The sequence below is a fragment of the Diadema setosum genome, chromosome 2, assembly GCF_964275005.1.
Source record: "Diadema setosum chromosome 2, eeDiaSeto1, whole genome shotgun sequence".
NCBI classification, from domain to species: Eukaryota; Metazoa; Echinodermata; class Echinoidea; order Diadematoida; family Diadematidae; genus Diadema; species Diadema setosum.
This window is the reverse complement of record NC_092686.1, coordinates 42,013,188-42,028,758: the sequence shown is the minus strand read 5'-3', so window position 1 is coordinate 42,028,758 and position 15,571 is coordinate 42,013,188. Positions and strand designations below refer to the sequence as shown.

The 15,571-nt window shown below is 37.5% G+C and overlaps 1 protein-coding gene across 1 annotated transcript in view; it reads left to right on the top strand.

The window, feature by feature from the left end:
• LOC140245158 (plexin-A4-like) overlaps positions 1-15,571 on the top strand; it is a 94,410-nt gene that overhangs the window by 65,317 nt on the left and 13,522 nt on the right. Inside the window, exons 9-20 of the mRNA XM_072324760.1 lie at positions 1,427-1,560; positions 2,565-2,729; positions 3,808-3,907; positions 4,531-4,779; positions 5,480-5,668; positions 6,398-6,620; positions 9,487-9,629; positions 11,204-11,325; positions 11,844-11,909; positions 12,283-12,357; positions 13,014-13,080; positions 13,440-13,586. Coding sequence (XP_072180861.1) covers positions 1,427-1,560; positions 2,565-2,729; positions 3,808-3,907; positions 4,531-4,779; positions 5,480-5,668; positions 6,398-6,620; positions 9,487-9,629; positions 11,204-11,325; positions 11,844-11,909; positions 12,283-12,357; positions 13,014-13,080; positions 13,440-13,586 — 1,680 coding nt within the window. The remainder of the gene's footprint in view (positions 1-1,426; positions 1,561-2,564; positions 2,730-3,807; positions 3,908-4,530; positions 4,780-5,479; positions 5,669-6,397; positions 6,621-9,486; positions 9,630-11,203; positions 11,326-11,843; positions 11,910-12,282; positions 12,358-13,013; positions 13,081-13,439; positions 13,587-15,571) is intronic.

Sequence of the window (15,571 nt, the reverse complement as noted above, 5' to 3'; positions counted from 1 at the left end):
TGTGGTAACTGAGACAATAAGCTGCAGTAATCATGCATGTTATTCTTTGAAATCTCCTTATTAGTTTGACAATTTTGCAGTTTAAAACTGAAAATGAGAATGGAATGTGGACAAAACGATTCCTGATTCATCTTTCACATACATAAGTTTACGTTCCTCTTTTTTTTCTCGTCGAGACGTATGGCCGAGTGGTTAAAGGCGACGTCTCAGAGACGTGAGGTTGCACACGTGCGGGTTCGAACCCCACAAGATCACGAAACAAAATACTTAGCTATATTACTTTTTTTTTTCTTCAATTTTGTATTACATATATCGTCCATGTAGAAATCACATTCGTATATAAACGCACCTATACACACACAGACACACACACACACCATATCCCTCTTTTTTGTGTTGGAGACCATATTGCTTCGACTGCTGCAAAATTTTGCAGGCTGACTTTGTCAAACTGATCATAATATGTAATGACGACGACGAAGGTGTTGTACTTTGAACAATTGTCTTTCAAGACCACATCATTGTTTTGTACTCTGATGACGTCATCACACTGAAAATTGTGATTAAAGGCAAGGTATCAAAACCAGCCGATTATAGGTTTTATGTTTACGGCACGTATTTTTCCCAAGTTGCCAGAAATGGCATAGCGATATCAGTAGTTACAAGGCCGCATTTCCGTCTAGCAATGCAATACATGTTCACGCGGCCACGTTGGTTGAGTGGGCATTGACTTTTCTCCCTGTAATATTTATACATTTCTTTTTTGCCTTACCATTTCCGTGGATGTCCCGTGGCCGAGAGGTTAGGGAAACGGTTTTGCATGCAAACTCAATTATAACTTCAAGGTGCCTATATCACATTCTTTTCTTTGTCGATCACAGATGACCGACATCTGATAACCCCAAGCGTATCACCTAACTCGTCAGTCTGACGAGTTTCATATCTCGTTTTAAGTTGATTTTGTGATAACGACTGCACCTAGCTCTCATTATTTCCATTCCTTTCATTTCCTGAAATTATATCATCAGAAATAATAATGAAGAGATATCTCTCACTAATCAACACTAATTTGGCTTTAACATGAATCACATGATCCATCACAACAAAAGGGGAGCTCCACTTTAAAGCCCACACTAAAATGGGACTTAAACATGTGGCAACACCTATTTCTGTGTGTGTGTTAGTGTGTGTGTGTGTGTGTGTACTTCTTACATTTGGTCCTGAGAGGTATCTGTTTAGATTAGTACAGTGAACCTGAGATACAACCAGCCTCAAGGATGTTCACACACTAACAGGTGCCTTCAAACAGTATGACTACAGAAATAAATGCCCAGTCTTGAAATGGACTTTTCAAGGACTGATCAGACACGTACATTGTTTATTAAAGTATCCTTGTTAACCCGTGGTTCCTGTGTGTTCTACCAAGGATCCCATGATAAGTGGATTCACTCCGACGGAGGGACCATTGGCAGGTGGAACCAGAGTCACGATTTCTGGAGATTTCCTCACTTCCGGAAGGAATGTTATAGCCCGATTCGGAGATGCAGAATGTATTGATATGTGAGTTAACATTAGAAAGCTGCATGTGACCAGGTTTTTGCAATAAATCTTTCTCTTTGAGACAACTATAGCAAGTAGATGAGGAACGTGTCTTATTTGCTTATTCTACCTTGGCATATTCATTGCTCTTGAAACTAAATATGACTATGTTAATAAGCTCTGTAAAGGATGCACTGCTTTAATTTCTCATAAGTACTATTATATATAAAAAGAAATTGCTGAATGCAATAGTTTCCAAATGTATTGTTTTGTATGAGTTATCATAAAAGAATGAGAGACGTGTAAATAGGTGAAATTATTACTTTTTTTATTATGAACAATAAGGGAAATTGATGTTATCAGCCCTTTCATTTTTTGTACACTTTCATTGCCAAATCTGGCAAAGTTTCTTTATCCTGTCTGTTTACGTGTATGGTGAAGAGAATTACAAATTTACAGCCTCCTCATGTCAGAAATTCTTGAGTGTACACAAATACTCTTATCATTGATTTCTTGGATTATTAGGAGGAGAATTTGTTTGTTTGTTTGTTTGTGTGTGCATGTGCTTTTGAGAAAGAAATTATAGATGTGAGGCATAGAGTAACATGTTCTGACTTCATTATTAAGCTGTCATGAGCAAAACAAAACAAAAGAAAAGAACATAATAACCGGAACAAACAAAGATCTGTTTATTGCACACACACACACACACACACACACACAATCAACTTCATTCATAACTGTTTTATCAAAGAGATGGAATGACGACAATGGAGGTGAAATAATAGGTTAGGCATTGGGTATACATTAGATTCCAAATTAACAGCGTCACTCTTCTGAACTGGCTTCAACTTAAGTCGGCAATGTCCTAAAGCCCAGTGAGCAGAAAGTGATGAATTCAAATCCGTTCCATTTATTTCTTTTTCATTTGGTCTTTTTGAGATTATATATTCTGATGGCATTTTATGGATTGTAACGGCAAAAAGAGAAATTAAGAAATATTTATGTTTATTTTTTCTCTACAGTGCTCGTAGATCAAATGAAACATCTTGTACAACCACAGAATCTTCAGTGGGTAGTTACACTTTAACCATGACCTTTGATGGAACACAGCTGACAACAGTTGATATGTTTACCTTCATCCCTAACCCAGTTATTACTCGCTTGGACAGGACACAGTCAATTATGTCGTAAGTCAGACTCCATATTACGTACACACAATGGATCAGCATGGTGGAATTGTCAATTTCACCTGTAGACTCTTGAATGGGATTCCTTGAGTTTTATTACCATAGTAGAAAACATGTTAACCAACAAACACATCAAATTTACCTTTTTTCCTGTTGCTACTAAACAATATACACAGATAGTATAAGGTTTTCCGGCCAATTTTGCACTTTTGTCAGTCCATTTATCGCACACTCTGTCTTTCAAAATTGCAACTTGTGCGTTCAATTTATCATGAAATCGATCAATGAGATTTGCACTATTGGCTTTCGAATTCGTAAAAAGGGTATTAAGGTACTCTATGTTCATTCTCGAAAAAATAATGAAATGTGTACGATGCTGACAAACAAGAATTATGATGAAAGAAAGAAAGACCTATTTTAAAAGCATCAACATGTCTGCAAAATTGATTGCAGTATATGTTGAATTGGATGCCCCAAAATGAATTCGAATGAACGAGTGCAGCACATACGTGATCACGTGACTATATCATTCTATATTGAATGAACAATGGGGAAATTTCAGTTGAAAAGTGTTAATTAGAATGATGTTATAATGTATGAATGCTCCAAAATGAATTTGAATGAAGAGATATTAAGTTGGAATGCCGAACATGTCACCAAGGCTTAGTTTTGTTAAATTTAGTGCAGAAAAGGAATTGAACTGGAAAAAAAAAACCGCGAAATTGACAGGGAAAACCTAAACTTACCTCGTGGCAATGTCATGTTGATTAACCTTCATTAGGCGCGGCACAAATTGAGTTAATGCCTTTACAAGCATATGACCTTCCTTTTGTTGTCACTTGCTATAAATACAAATAAAAATCAGCCACAAACGTACATGTATATTGAAGCTGATTGGCTGAAGCTATGGTAGTTATAATTATTCCGATGCATAACTTGGGAATGCTTTTCACGTAATGGGACGAAGACAGGTTTTAAAGATTCTCAATACTTACTAATAATTTTCGCAACTAGCACCTTAACAATAGCATAATGTATGTACACTGTATATTAGATACGTATAATTTTATCCGTTTAGGGGAGGTCTGAATATAACCGTCTATGGAGAAAGATTCGACCTGATTCAGATGCCAGTCATCAAGACAGTATCACTCACTTCTGAAGCAGAGACATCAGCGGTCGGTACATTATTGCTTACGAATTATTCGCATTACGTATGTATTTGTGACATCCCAGCTCAAATCCCACAACAAGTGTGCCAATATGAATTGTCACTTTTCACCGTTGTTTAGAATAGTAGGCTCTTCGCTTTGAAATCACTTGTGAAAATGGTTCTATCCTCACCCATTTTATTAGAACGCGAAAATAAGAGAGAGGTGCAATTTCCTTGAAAAGGGAGAAAAGGGTGTGAAAGATCAGGGTCACTCAAGGGTGCTCTGCACTTGTATAGATTTCCCAGTGAATCAGCACATACGCAATTAAAAAGAATATGGTCAAGCAAAACTTCAATTTCAGTTTTGCTTTCAGCTGCCAAATTTTGACATTAAGTAGAGAAAATATTATTCTCCAAGGTAAGACACACTTTGAAAATTTGAGTTTGTCAATCTAAATGACACATTTTGATCCATGACAGAAGCAAGAATCCCAATCAAGCTTGTTTTATTCATAGGGAGAGGACTTTTAAAGTGACATATTTTTGCAGTCCTAGGCGTTATGTATTTAATTTTTGGTCCTGTAGGCCAAGGCTGTCACATATATTCTGAACATGGAATTCTTTACTTCTATCTGTCTTTATTTTCAGATTTGTAATGGTAATGGCAGTGCCATTATCATTACTTGTCCCTCGCCGCCGTATCCTGGGGACATGGCATCACGGAGAAGAAGACAGACTGAGGATGGTCTTACGGCTTCCTTACAATTTGACTTTGATGGTTTTGTCATCAACCCGCCGAGTGATATCATCACGTACTTCCCAGATCCAATCTACTACAAGTTTGATGGACCAGATTCAATTTTCTCTCTGCCTAAAAACAACTTGCTAGAACTTAATGTAAGCATTGCTAGTGGAAATTAAGTTAACGAAATGCCATACACATATATATTTTTCTTCAATTTTTCGTGTCAAATGCATGTTATGCTTGGGAACGAAACTGTGTTTTGTCCTTTCACATTCAAGATTCGTCTCTGAAATTGCTTCCATAGGGTTTAAAGTTTGGTCAAATTGATGTGCCAAGAAAATGCAAGAAAAAAAAAAAACCCAGAAATCATGATTTTCCGTAGTTCAATCAACCAATCTGTATTTTCACAGCAAGATTGAAAATAGAGAATAATACACTTTTTTCATCTCATTTGGGAAAACAATACAGACTACATATTGGACAGTAAAAACAATGTTTAGCTAAATCAGTTTAAAGAGGAGAAAGAAGAACGCATAAAGAAATACACCTTTCATCGATCTGAATTTCAGGTTTGCAGAATATGACGTCATTGCACAACATTGCACCCTTTATTGTACACTGCAATAATTACATTATGAGAATGACCTTGTCGGTAAACGCAATCTACGCTTATGAATGTTAAAGTTATGTTATCTCAGATTGGAGTTACCTCTTAGATATATTTCCTCCTTATATTAGCATCTTGTTTTCCACTGCATATTTGAAATAAGCAGGGGTTGGCATGTCACAGAAGGGAGGAAAAGACGCTTTCTGTTATCTCTTTCCCTTCCATCCACAATTTATGTCTTTTAGGGAGGTAATCTTGACCTGGCCAGCAATGAAAACGATGTGCAGGTCTTTGTCGGCGGAGGCGGTAAATGTGTAGTCCAAATCTTGGAAAGCGAACAGCTAATTTGCAAGATGCCAGACAGTGTACCAACGCCTGGAAGTAGGAATGGTTCTCTCGGGGAAGGTCCGACAAGAAATCTTCCAGCAGTACATGTGAGATAATAATTATATTTCGTAGATATTAAAATAGTATAATATGCCTTTGATAATTTGTTCCTTCTCCATGCAATTGCTGAAGTTCTTTAGACATCGTATTCAGCTGTTCTCTTTCTATTTCTAGCATGCGTGACACCCACGTCGTAATCTACAAGATCGTGTCTTAAGAGCTGTTGAAGTTATGAACTTCTAATTTTGACTAGTCAATTATGCGCCTTAAGCCCAAGATCTTATTTCAGCCTTATCAAAAGCATCGACAGTCTACTTCTTGGATTTTTGAACATATTCATCAATCTTACATCATAAGAACTTCAAATGAAAAAAAAAAAATCCTTATTCATATTATGAATGACACGCTTCATGACCGGCACCGCGTGGGGGCACTTCCAGGGGTTCATGAGCTGACAAGCAACAACAACAACAACAACAACAACAACAACAACAATGTCCTCCATTTTCTCATTCCATTTCCGAATTTCTTCAGCTGACAAGCCAAAAAAAAAAAAAAGTCTTCAGCGCATGTTTCTCATTCCCCTTCCGGATTTCCTCAGCTAGCAAGAGAAAAAAAAAAAGGTCTTCAGCAAAAGTGGGGGGGGGGGGCAAAGTCGTGACCCTATGTTTTCCCATATGTAGGGCCCTGCGGGTGCACGGGTGTATGGGTACCTTCCTGGCCCCATGGTTCCGCCGGCCCCGTGCTTGACTCGTCTCTATGTTGTCACATTGTAGGTGAGGCAGGGCAACGTGGACTTTGATGTTGGCTATGTGGAGTACCCAACAGGTTTACCTTTGGGAGCCATCATCGGAGGTGCTTGTGGAGGTGCTGTGCTGATCATCATTGTGATGGTGCTGGTGGCCGTTGGAGTGTACCGTAGGAGTTACAAGAATTTGGATCGACAGGCACAGGAGCTGGAGTTGGTCGAAAAGAAAATCCAGCGGAAAGTTGAAGCTGGTATGAAAAAAAAAATCAGTCATTGGTAGATCTTTGTCACTTGTTTCTTCAATATAACATAAGATTCAATAAGTCCTCCTTTACATTGACAAAGTTGCAGGTCCTGCTGATAAGATTATTTTCAAAGCAGGTGATCTTGGATTTTTTTTTCAAATATGGGAAGAATAATATCTTAATTGTAATATTTTTAATATGTTAATTTCTTTTTTCTGGATACGATGTATTAGGGTCATTTATTAACGTGAACATGGCAGAACAAGCCCTTCTCGATCCACAGTGAATTGCAGCTATTACATCCACAACACCACTCTTCAAAAGTGTGAGTCTGTAAAATATCTTGGTGTCACTTTATCTAATGACTTCAAGTGGTCATCACATAACTCAGCAATCTCCATGAAAGCTACTCAACAGCTTGGTTTCATCCGGCGCAACACAAGGTTCTTCCCCAAGTCATTCAGGGAGGCAGCTTATAAGTCCCTTGTACGACCTCACCTAGAATATTGCTGTAGTGTCTGGGACCCACATATGGCCTCGGATGTTCAAAAATTGGAAAGGATTCAACGCCAAGCAGCTCGCTTTGTCACAGCTGATTATAGAAGAACGAGCAGTGTGACCAGCATGATCAATAGGTTGAAATGGCCCATCTTCACGACGTACTGTGAGCAGGCTCACTATGGTGTACAGAATCATGAACGACCTTGCTGCAATTCATCCAGATACACTTTTTTCACAATTAACTCGTCTAAAACCAGGGAAAATCACGACATGTGCTTCCAAACATACTGCTCTAGGGGTAACATCGACAAATTTGCATTTGCCCAGAGGTCCATACCTGAGTGGAACAAACTTCCAAGCTTTGTAGTTTGTGCAGTCTCACCTGAACAGTTCAAGGATCTCATAACGACCCACCTTAAAATTACACCTTGTGATTAAGCACACACCCCTTCTCTCATCGTGCACACAAGTTGTATTCATCTTCGTGATAGGCTGCATTTTATAGCCCTTTGAAAATTATAGAAGAAGAAGGTGCAGCATGTTGATTGTACTCACATGTGTTATAACTTTTCCCGGTCAATTTCATACTTTTTTCATTTGATTTCATGAATATGTATTCAAATTGACACAGCAATACAAATATTCTTGTATTCAAATTGAGAATCCGAGCAATCAATATCATTTATGGGAGTTCTATTTCGTTTTCGTCAAATCAAATTCACGCTTGGGCATTTAATTTCCAAATAAGAGCAATGCATTTCCTACTAGTGCATTCAATTCACACGATAGTTATGTGATAGTCCCGATGAGTTTTTCATTTTCAGGTGATCAAGTCCCTATTTCGAGCAATCAATTTATGAAAAAATAAAGTAGACTTTTTAAGAAAGGGGAAGGGCATACACAACACAAGAAGGCTTGCATTATAGTATAATTACGATTGTTTAGAGGTTCTACATTGTTCTGTTTTCGTGCATTCTTTGCTTTTCATCTCAATAAATCTTAAATTGTAAGGTCTAAACGGCAGTGCATCCAAACAACACGACAATTTAATCATATACAATTACTTGATGATACTGCTTGCTGAAAAAGCCCCAGCACTAACCACACTATGACAGTGCATCGATATGAAGACAAACTGACACACAATGATCTCACATAGTCCCGCAGAAGTAAACGAATACGATGGAAATAAACAACAAATAAGCCGTATATACAATGGTCACGTTATCAGTTTCGGTGTAGTCGGAATTGTTTGTTTTTTCTGACGGTGTCAATCAACCTTCCCTATTATCAAATCATGTTCATCTGTCTGTAGGCATATACAGTGCCTAATGTGTCTGTAGGATCTATATTCCTTCTCGTGAAACCCGAGTTCAAATTTTAGAATGAATAGGTGCACCTATACTACAAAATAAATGATCTTCATCTTAAATCCAATGTATTCAAAAGTTCAACAGGACCTCTTTAGTTGCCTATTCACGAATTTGAATGACGGACGAGATGCCGTCGCCAGCTTGAGGTGAATTCGAATTCTCATTGCTGCATGCGTGCTCCTCTCTTAAATTTGAATGCTCCGATAGTGAATTCGAATAACCGGATTTTGAATTTGATTTGCTGATTCAGTGCTGCGAGCATGGAATGCGTGAAACTGAATGTTCGAAATAGAAACCTGAATGACAAATGTATGAAATTGACCAGGAAAAACCTATATTACCAGATTTTACCATTGGTACATGCCTGTTCGTGGAACTCTGATCTGCAGGATATACACTTGGAGAATGTTTCTTTTAATTTTTTAAATTTTCATGGTTAAGATGAGGGAAAATAATGCGGTAAGGTTGTGATTACAAATCATACCTGTGCTAGTCATCACATGCAACTTTCATTATCTGGTATCTACTTTTGTCTTGTATCTTAATAGTGTAAATGGGTTTTATTATTAAAGGTATTTTGGCACTTATACGTGTTGCACAGAGTAGATATTTTAGAGCTTATGGAAAGATATAAATATTGTAGCCATATTGTATGCAACTCGTGTATTACATTATCCTAATTATTATTATAGCCATCGAACGTCTTGCAATCTATCTCATTAACAGGGATTCCCTTTTCCTATGGACATTGTAAAACAAGTAGGCCCCATTATCAAGAGCTATCATTACTGCATTTTCCAAAGTAATTAATGATCTTCGCTACCAAACATTACCATTAAAATCATAGATGAATGTTAAGTGTAAAAGAGTGTTAAACGTAACAATACACAATACACCTATCTGCATATATTTCATCGAATGATAAGAGTGTACCATAATATTTTCATCGTCTTTATACAGTATAATTATGCTAATTTGTGTTCTGCCTATACCCGTAGCTTTTCACGAATTACAGAGCGACATGACTGAGGTAGAAACGCAAGTCGTAGGTCTCGGCATCCCATTTGTCAACGCGCAGGACTACGCTAGGAATATGCTATTTGCGGGGCTTAACATCATTCCCAGCACAGCAGACCCGCAGGTACGTTTTACGTTCCAGTAAATCATTAAAATTTTTGCATAAATTTATTAATTCATATGTTTGTCATTTTCTCCTTCAAGATGAAAACATTTGAACTTAATATAGCTCATTCATTGCAGGTGTATGCTAACAGCAGAACTGGAAACTGGACATTCAACGTGATGTACGTTGACATAAAGTATCAGACATGTTCGATGTTAGAACAGCTAGTTCATGATCTCGAAAGTACTGTATAGATATATGACAAGAACGATACTTTGAAGAGGCTGTCAGCACAAACATAAGTCCAAAGAATTTTCCCGTTTCTTTTCTTTTCTGGGAGATCTATATTTTGTGGACAACCAGGCCAGGATGAAGAAAACACAGTGCTTTCTCATGCTCAGTGTGTATTTGATCTGATCAGGCTAGATTTAATACTGACAAATAGCCTATGTCTCATAACAAAAACTATGAAAACGCATCATACTCTTATATTCAATGTAGTCATCCATAGAGTTATAATAATTGTTGAGGAGCATTTTTATTTTTACAGTCGGAATTGCACTTTCCAAAGCATTGGAACTCACTTCATAGCAATATAATAACAGCTACAACTTTGAACTCTTTTAGAAATGAATTATAATTATGTTTATTGAAATCTTATAATATACAAACAAATTAGGTTCGTTTCCTCATCTCAATCAAGTCATTTTTTAAACACAAGTCCTGTATAATTTTCTAAGTGATGAAAATAAAAATAAATTTGAGCTCTGAAATATGTATTCAATAGAAGTACGTATTGCACAAGATGAAGAATTCCATAGGCAATGATATAGGGTAAGATCATCAACAGAAAAAGTGAACTACAACAAAGAGGCAAGTGGAGATTTCTGTGGATCATGTGATATATTGTGAATTCGAATTAAGGAGAGTTATTCTAAAAAAAAAAAAAATAAAAAAAAGTTTGTGGTAGTGAGATTCTGACAAAGATAAATGAAAATACCGAGTGGTAAGGGGTTGAATATATATGTATGTATACATATATATATTCACTTCCTCATTAAAACCTCTTCCTACAGAGTTCCTGGATATTCTGAATGTGTGTGGACGTGACATTATCTACTTACACTTTACAATACTTTATGCTGATCTCGTGATTTAGCCTTATACAGTCGAAGAAAAATACGTTCAACTTTGCACCTGCTGGATCAGTGAGTACCTATAAAGGTGCAAGTTTGCACCTTTCTGTCCTGAAATCGTCGTGTGCATGCTGAATAGAACGACACGAACATGTGCCTAGAACCACGCGAACGCTTGCGAAGCCCGTTTAAGTATAACAAGCGCCTCCCGTGCGTTCGTTTCGTTTTCCGGTTACACAACGAATTAGGGTGCAAACTTGCACCCGTAAAAGTTTCTCCCGGTTTGACACTGGAAAAGGTGCAAAGGTGATTTTTTTTTCCTTCTTCTTAGAGTGTACTTGGTTTAGACAAAGAATGGGGCATGTTATACGACTAAGTTCAGTTACTCTTCTATCTCACCATTGGGCGGATTTTTCGTCGTTTGTAATAGCGATGTTTCCAATTTCAATCTAACAGGAAATGGATGACAAATTGGAGCATGCCATGATAATATTCTCGAGACAGCTTAGCAACCCCGACTTCTTAGTCAGATACATCCAGGTCTTAGAGGAAAAGAAAAAGTCATTCCGTAGAGAAAGGTTAGTTACTTTCTCATCGTGACAGTGAAGCAGAGCTTTAATGTTTTTGTCTTTTATTAGTTGCTGTTGTTGTATTGTTTGTTTTTATTGATCAATTATTATTTTGTTTATCATTGGCGATAAAAGGCCAAATGTGATTCTGTCGTTAGTGGTCGTGGCAAGGAGACAACTGGATTCTTTCGCCATTGTTAAGTGGCTATGCTTCTAGTAAAATATAGATATGTGTTGTTGTTGGTTTTTTTTTGTGTGTGTGTTATATTCACGTGACATTTTTGAAAGCTCATGATGCAAACGAATTATATATGGTGAAAAGATTTTTACAGGACACCTTGTTTTTAACTTTAGGTTAAAAGACTTTTACTGTAATGCTCTGTAAAATTATTAACTTAGGCTTACAGAGATGATCGTTACTACACAACGTCAATCAGACTTAGTCAGCTTTGTTGCAGTATAAGAACGACACGATATTGCTGTAATTCTTATTTGTGTATCCCTGTGTGTACGTGTTTTAAAACAAGGGTCAATATTGCATCGCTCATCACTATCATCTTGGTGTCAGAAGGAAAGTTTGAATACTTCACCGGGTGAGTAAAATCATTCTGTGGTATAGTTAGTCATCATTAATTTCAAAAGAGCATGAGACTTACATTGAAGCCTTGCGTTATAGCTTTACATCTGTGCGACGCTATTCTATGTTGTTTGAATATTCCTGAATATCATTCATCAGTTACGACGTGATGAGGGAAGCTTCATGTCAGTGATATGTATGCAAGTATGAAGGGCTGTATGCTGTACAAGAGAAATGAGATGGAATTGAATCAAATTGTTTGATACAATTTCTATTATGTCTGAAGCGATTTATCAGTATTCTGTGATTCTTTGGTTTCTTTCATGCTTCCAGCGTGTAGAAGCATTAATCTTGTTTTGATATACTTTCTTCTTAAATTCGTGTGCCAGGGTGTTGAAAACTCTCCTAGAGGAGCAGATATCTGACTCGAGCGACACTGGGAGGCTTAGATCCCTCTTCAGACGGTAGGTCAAAAGAGATTTAATGTAAAGCAGTAAATTTATACAGGGTTGTCATCCATATCAGATAACATATGAATGCAAAAACAACAAAAGCAGCGAAACCACAGTTCTTAAAGAGTTGTCTGATGATTGCCACGAATGATCCAAGCTAATGATTCCACACATAAACCATGAAATGATGTCTGATAATCATTCCTTTAGCTTGTGCTACTATTAGATTATGCATACATTATAGTACTATATGGGAGAGCATTATGAAAGTAGTAGCTTTATCACATCAGTATCCACTCTTAGCTCATCCCATGTGAAACCACAATTCAGTGAATGCAGATGATAATTATCATACCTCACTTACTGCAAGTTCAAATATATTATTGTCTAACACGCCAGGCACCACCTTCTTTCCCGCTCTATACACAAAGATCAATTCGGAGTTTGTTCATTTGCTTTGTGTCAGGACTATACACTATTCCTAAGTCGTTTTGTATTATTCCGTTATGATGCATGTTACTAGTATGCATTTCACTTATCAATACCCATTTTGATTTACAAAAATACTTATATAAAGTGGAAGCAAACTGCACCAGTTTAGATTCGTATTTTTCACTGAAGCGCAGATATCTCCATTTTTTTTTTTGTCCTCATTTCTTCCCACACAGAACAGAGACAATAATTGAGAAACTCTTATCCAATTGGATGGCTATCTCCATGTTTAGTTTTCTAAAGGTAAATATGTATTACAAAGTCATTGTTGTATCTTATTGTTGTTTTCCGACCACCCTTAACGCAAGCATGTGATAAGTATGATTTTATTTTGCGAAGCGCTGTGATACATTTCGTCGTATACGAGCGTTATACAAGTAGGCCTACATCGAGATTGTACTGTATTGGATTGTATTGTATTCAAGATATTAGCCTTTATCATGAGTGACTCCGTGTTCTATGTTTCATTTCTTTACACATGCCTTATAGAATCAACATAGTGATGGTTTGCTTTTGACCGTTGCTCCCTATGAATTCTTCTTGTTTATCTTTATGAAATGATGTGAATTATTTTATTTATTTCTTTTGAAATGTCTAATCAGAGTCATGTTGCCAAGTCGCTCTACTTGCTCTACCAAGCCATCAAGATACAGTGTGAAAAAGGACCTATTGACGTCATTAACGGACAGTCCTACTTTTCGCTCAACATCGATTGTTTGTTGGACCAAGATGTTGAATGCAGTGAACTGGTATCGACTAAAATTCCCTAGAATTATGTCGTCTGTGATCTGTCAGTAATTATGAAGTGCTGCATGTACTGCTTAATCAACTACAAATTGATTATAGCAATAGTTAACAGTGAATAAACATTCTAGTAATGCTGTCCTTAACTTTATAACCCTAACATGCATGTCCTCGATACCTAGTTATCACGTTAAAGAAACTTTTTAAATGACCTTCATGAGATTGAGGTTTGTTCTCCATTGTTCTTGTGTGCCTTAATGGATGTGGAGTCGTGTAAGTCAAGTGTACATTTGTTTTTAATTCTACTTTTTTCAAGTCTCCTTCATATTTTCAGCAGAGCAATTTCACACAAAACATATTCAAAATAAGAGTAAAACAGGCACGGCGATGCGGTGCAATTCAAGCTACGGTCACAAAGGTTCGTACGAACGATTTTTTGTACGAACGATGCGTTTGTACGAATGTCACTGTTCGTACGAATTCTGGAGTTCATAGAGATTCGTAGATGGGGCACAGATTCTTACGGCCTTCTTACGAATTTCGTACGAACGCTGTTTAATTCGCAAGAACAAATGGTGTACGCCTTACGAGTCCCTTACGAACGCCTTACAAACTCGAAGAGTTGTTCGTAAGAACGCCGTACGAATCTCGATCTGTTCGTAAGGCATTCTTACGAAAGACGTAAGAGTCCTCTATGAACAACTTAAGGCGTTCTTACAATCATCGTAAGAATTTAAGGCTTCAGGAATTGTCTCTCGACCCTGCAAAATCTTGCGTAGTTGTTACGATGTTTGTACGACGCCTTACGAAGAGAGGGTTTCATACGAAGTTAAAAAAAATCTTGGACAAGACCATCGACCGGTCTACGAACGGTCTACGAACGCTGGTTTCGTACGGCCTTCTTAAGAAGATCTTATACGAAATTATCTACAAATCGTTCGTACCTCGTTCGTAGCAGTTCTTAATGGTATTTGTGACCGAGCCTTACATTTTGTAACTCGCCAAAAGCATGACCTCGAAGACTTATTTGCATAAACTAGACAGCTTGTTTACACAAAACCGCTGGGGCAGTGTTGCAGGACAATCGCAATATCTCACCTCAGAAGCCATGAAATGATTAAATCTATACAGCAAATTGAATAAGAAATTATTCTCTAACCTGCAATGTTAGTTATTTTGGGTTTTATTGAGGATAAACCTGTGAAACTAAGGTCGAAACTTAGCTTCCAAAACAGAAAATTTGGTCTCAAAACAAGTGTTATTTTTTCAAATTTTCCTTCATTGCCCCAAAATGAAACTTCGCTATATGACTTATGGTAGTATATCCATACTGTGTTCGAATATCTATTCTGTATCATTTAGCGCATGGCTATGTCCAAAAAAAAAAAAAATCGAGATCACTGTCACTTGTGACCCACGTAAAATCCATAGCGTAAGCAGTACGCAGTCCGGTGTATTGGCTTTCGTGCTGTTGAAGCACATTGCAGGATTCCTCTCTCGCCCACTCACCACCCTGTGGACCGAAAACCGAACCCTGTCGCATTGCGCCGAACCTGACACCGCTGATTGGCTAAGCGTGCACTGACCAGTAGAGAACGCATGCGCAGGAGGATGATGTAGTTGTGCATGTCCATGTCTTTTTGCTCCTTTTTTTTTCCACCTAACTACTTATTGCGCAAACACGAAACTTCGCAGTAGTGAATCTGGTGTATACAGACTAGCGATATGTTAATCAAATGCATATTCATGCAGGCGCAGACTTATGTCCAGAAAAAAAAAAATCGTAACCCTTTCTCACGGTCGACTCAAACAGAAAAACACACATATCTCGAAAGATACATCAGCATTTTCGCCCAAAAATCATATGAAGGATGATAATTAATTAATATTAGATATATGTGTGAAGTTTCAAGGGATTAGGTGGTAAAATAAGGGCGACACGAGGAGGTGAACTTTCGAGACTTTTTTGTCCTTCCCTCCGCACAGCGCT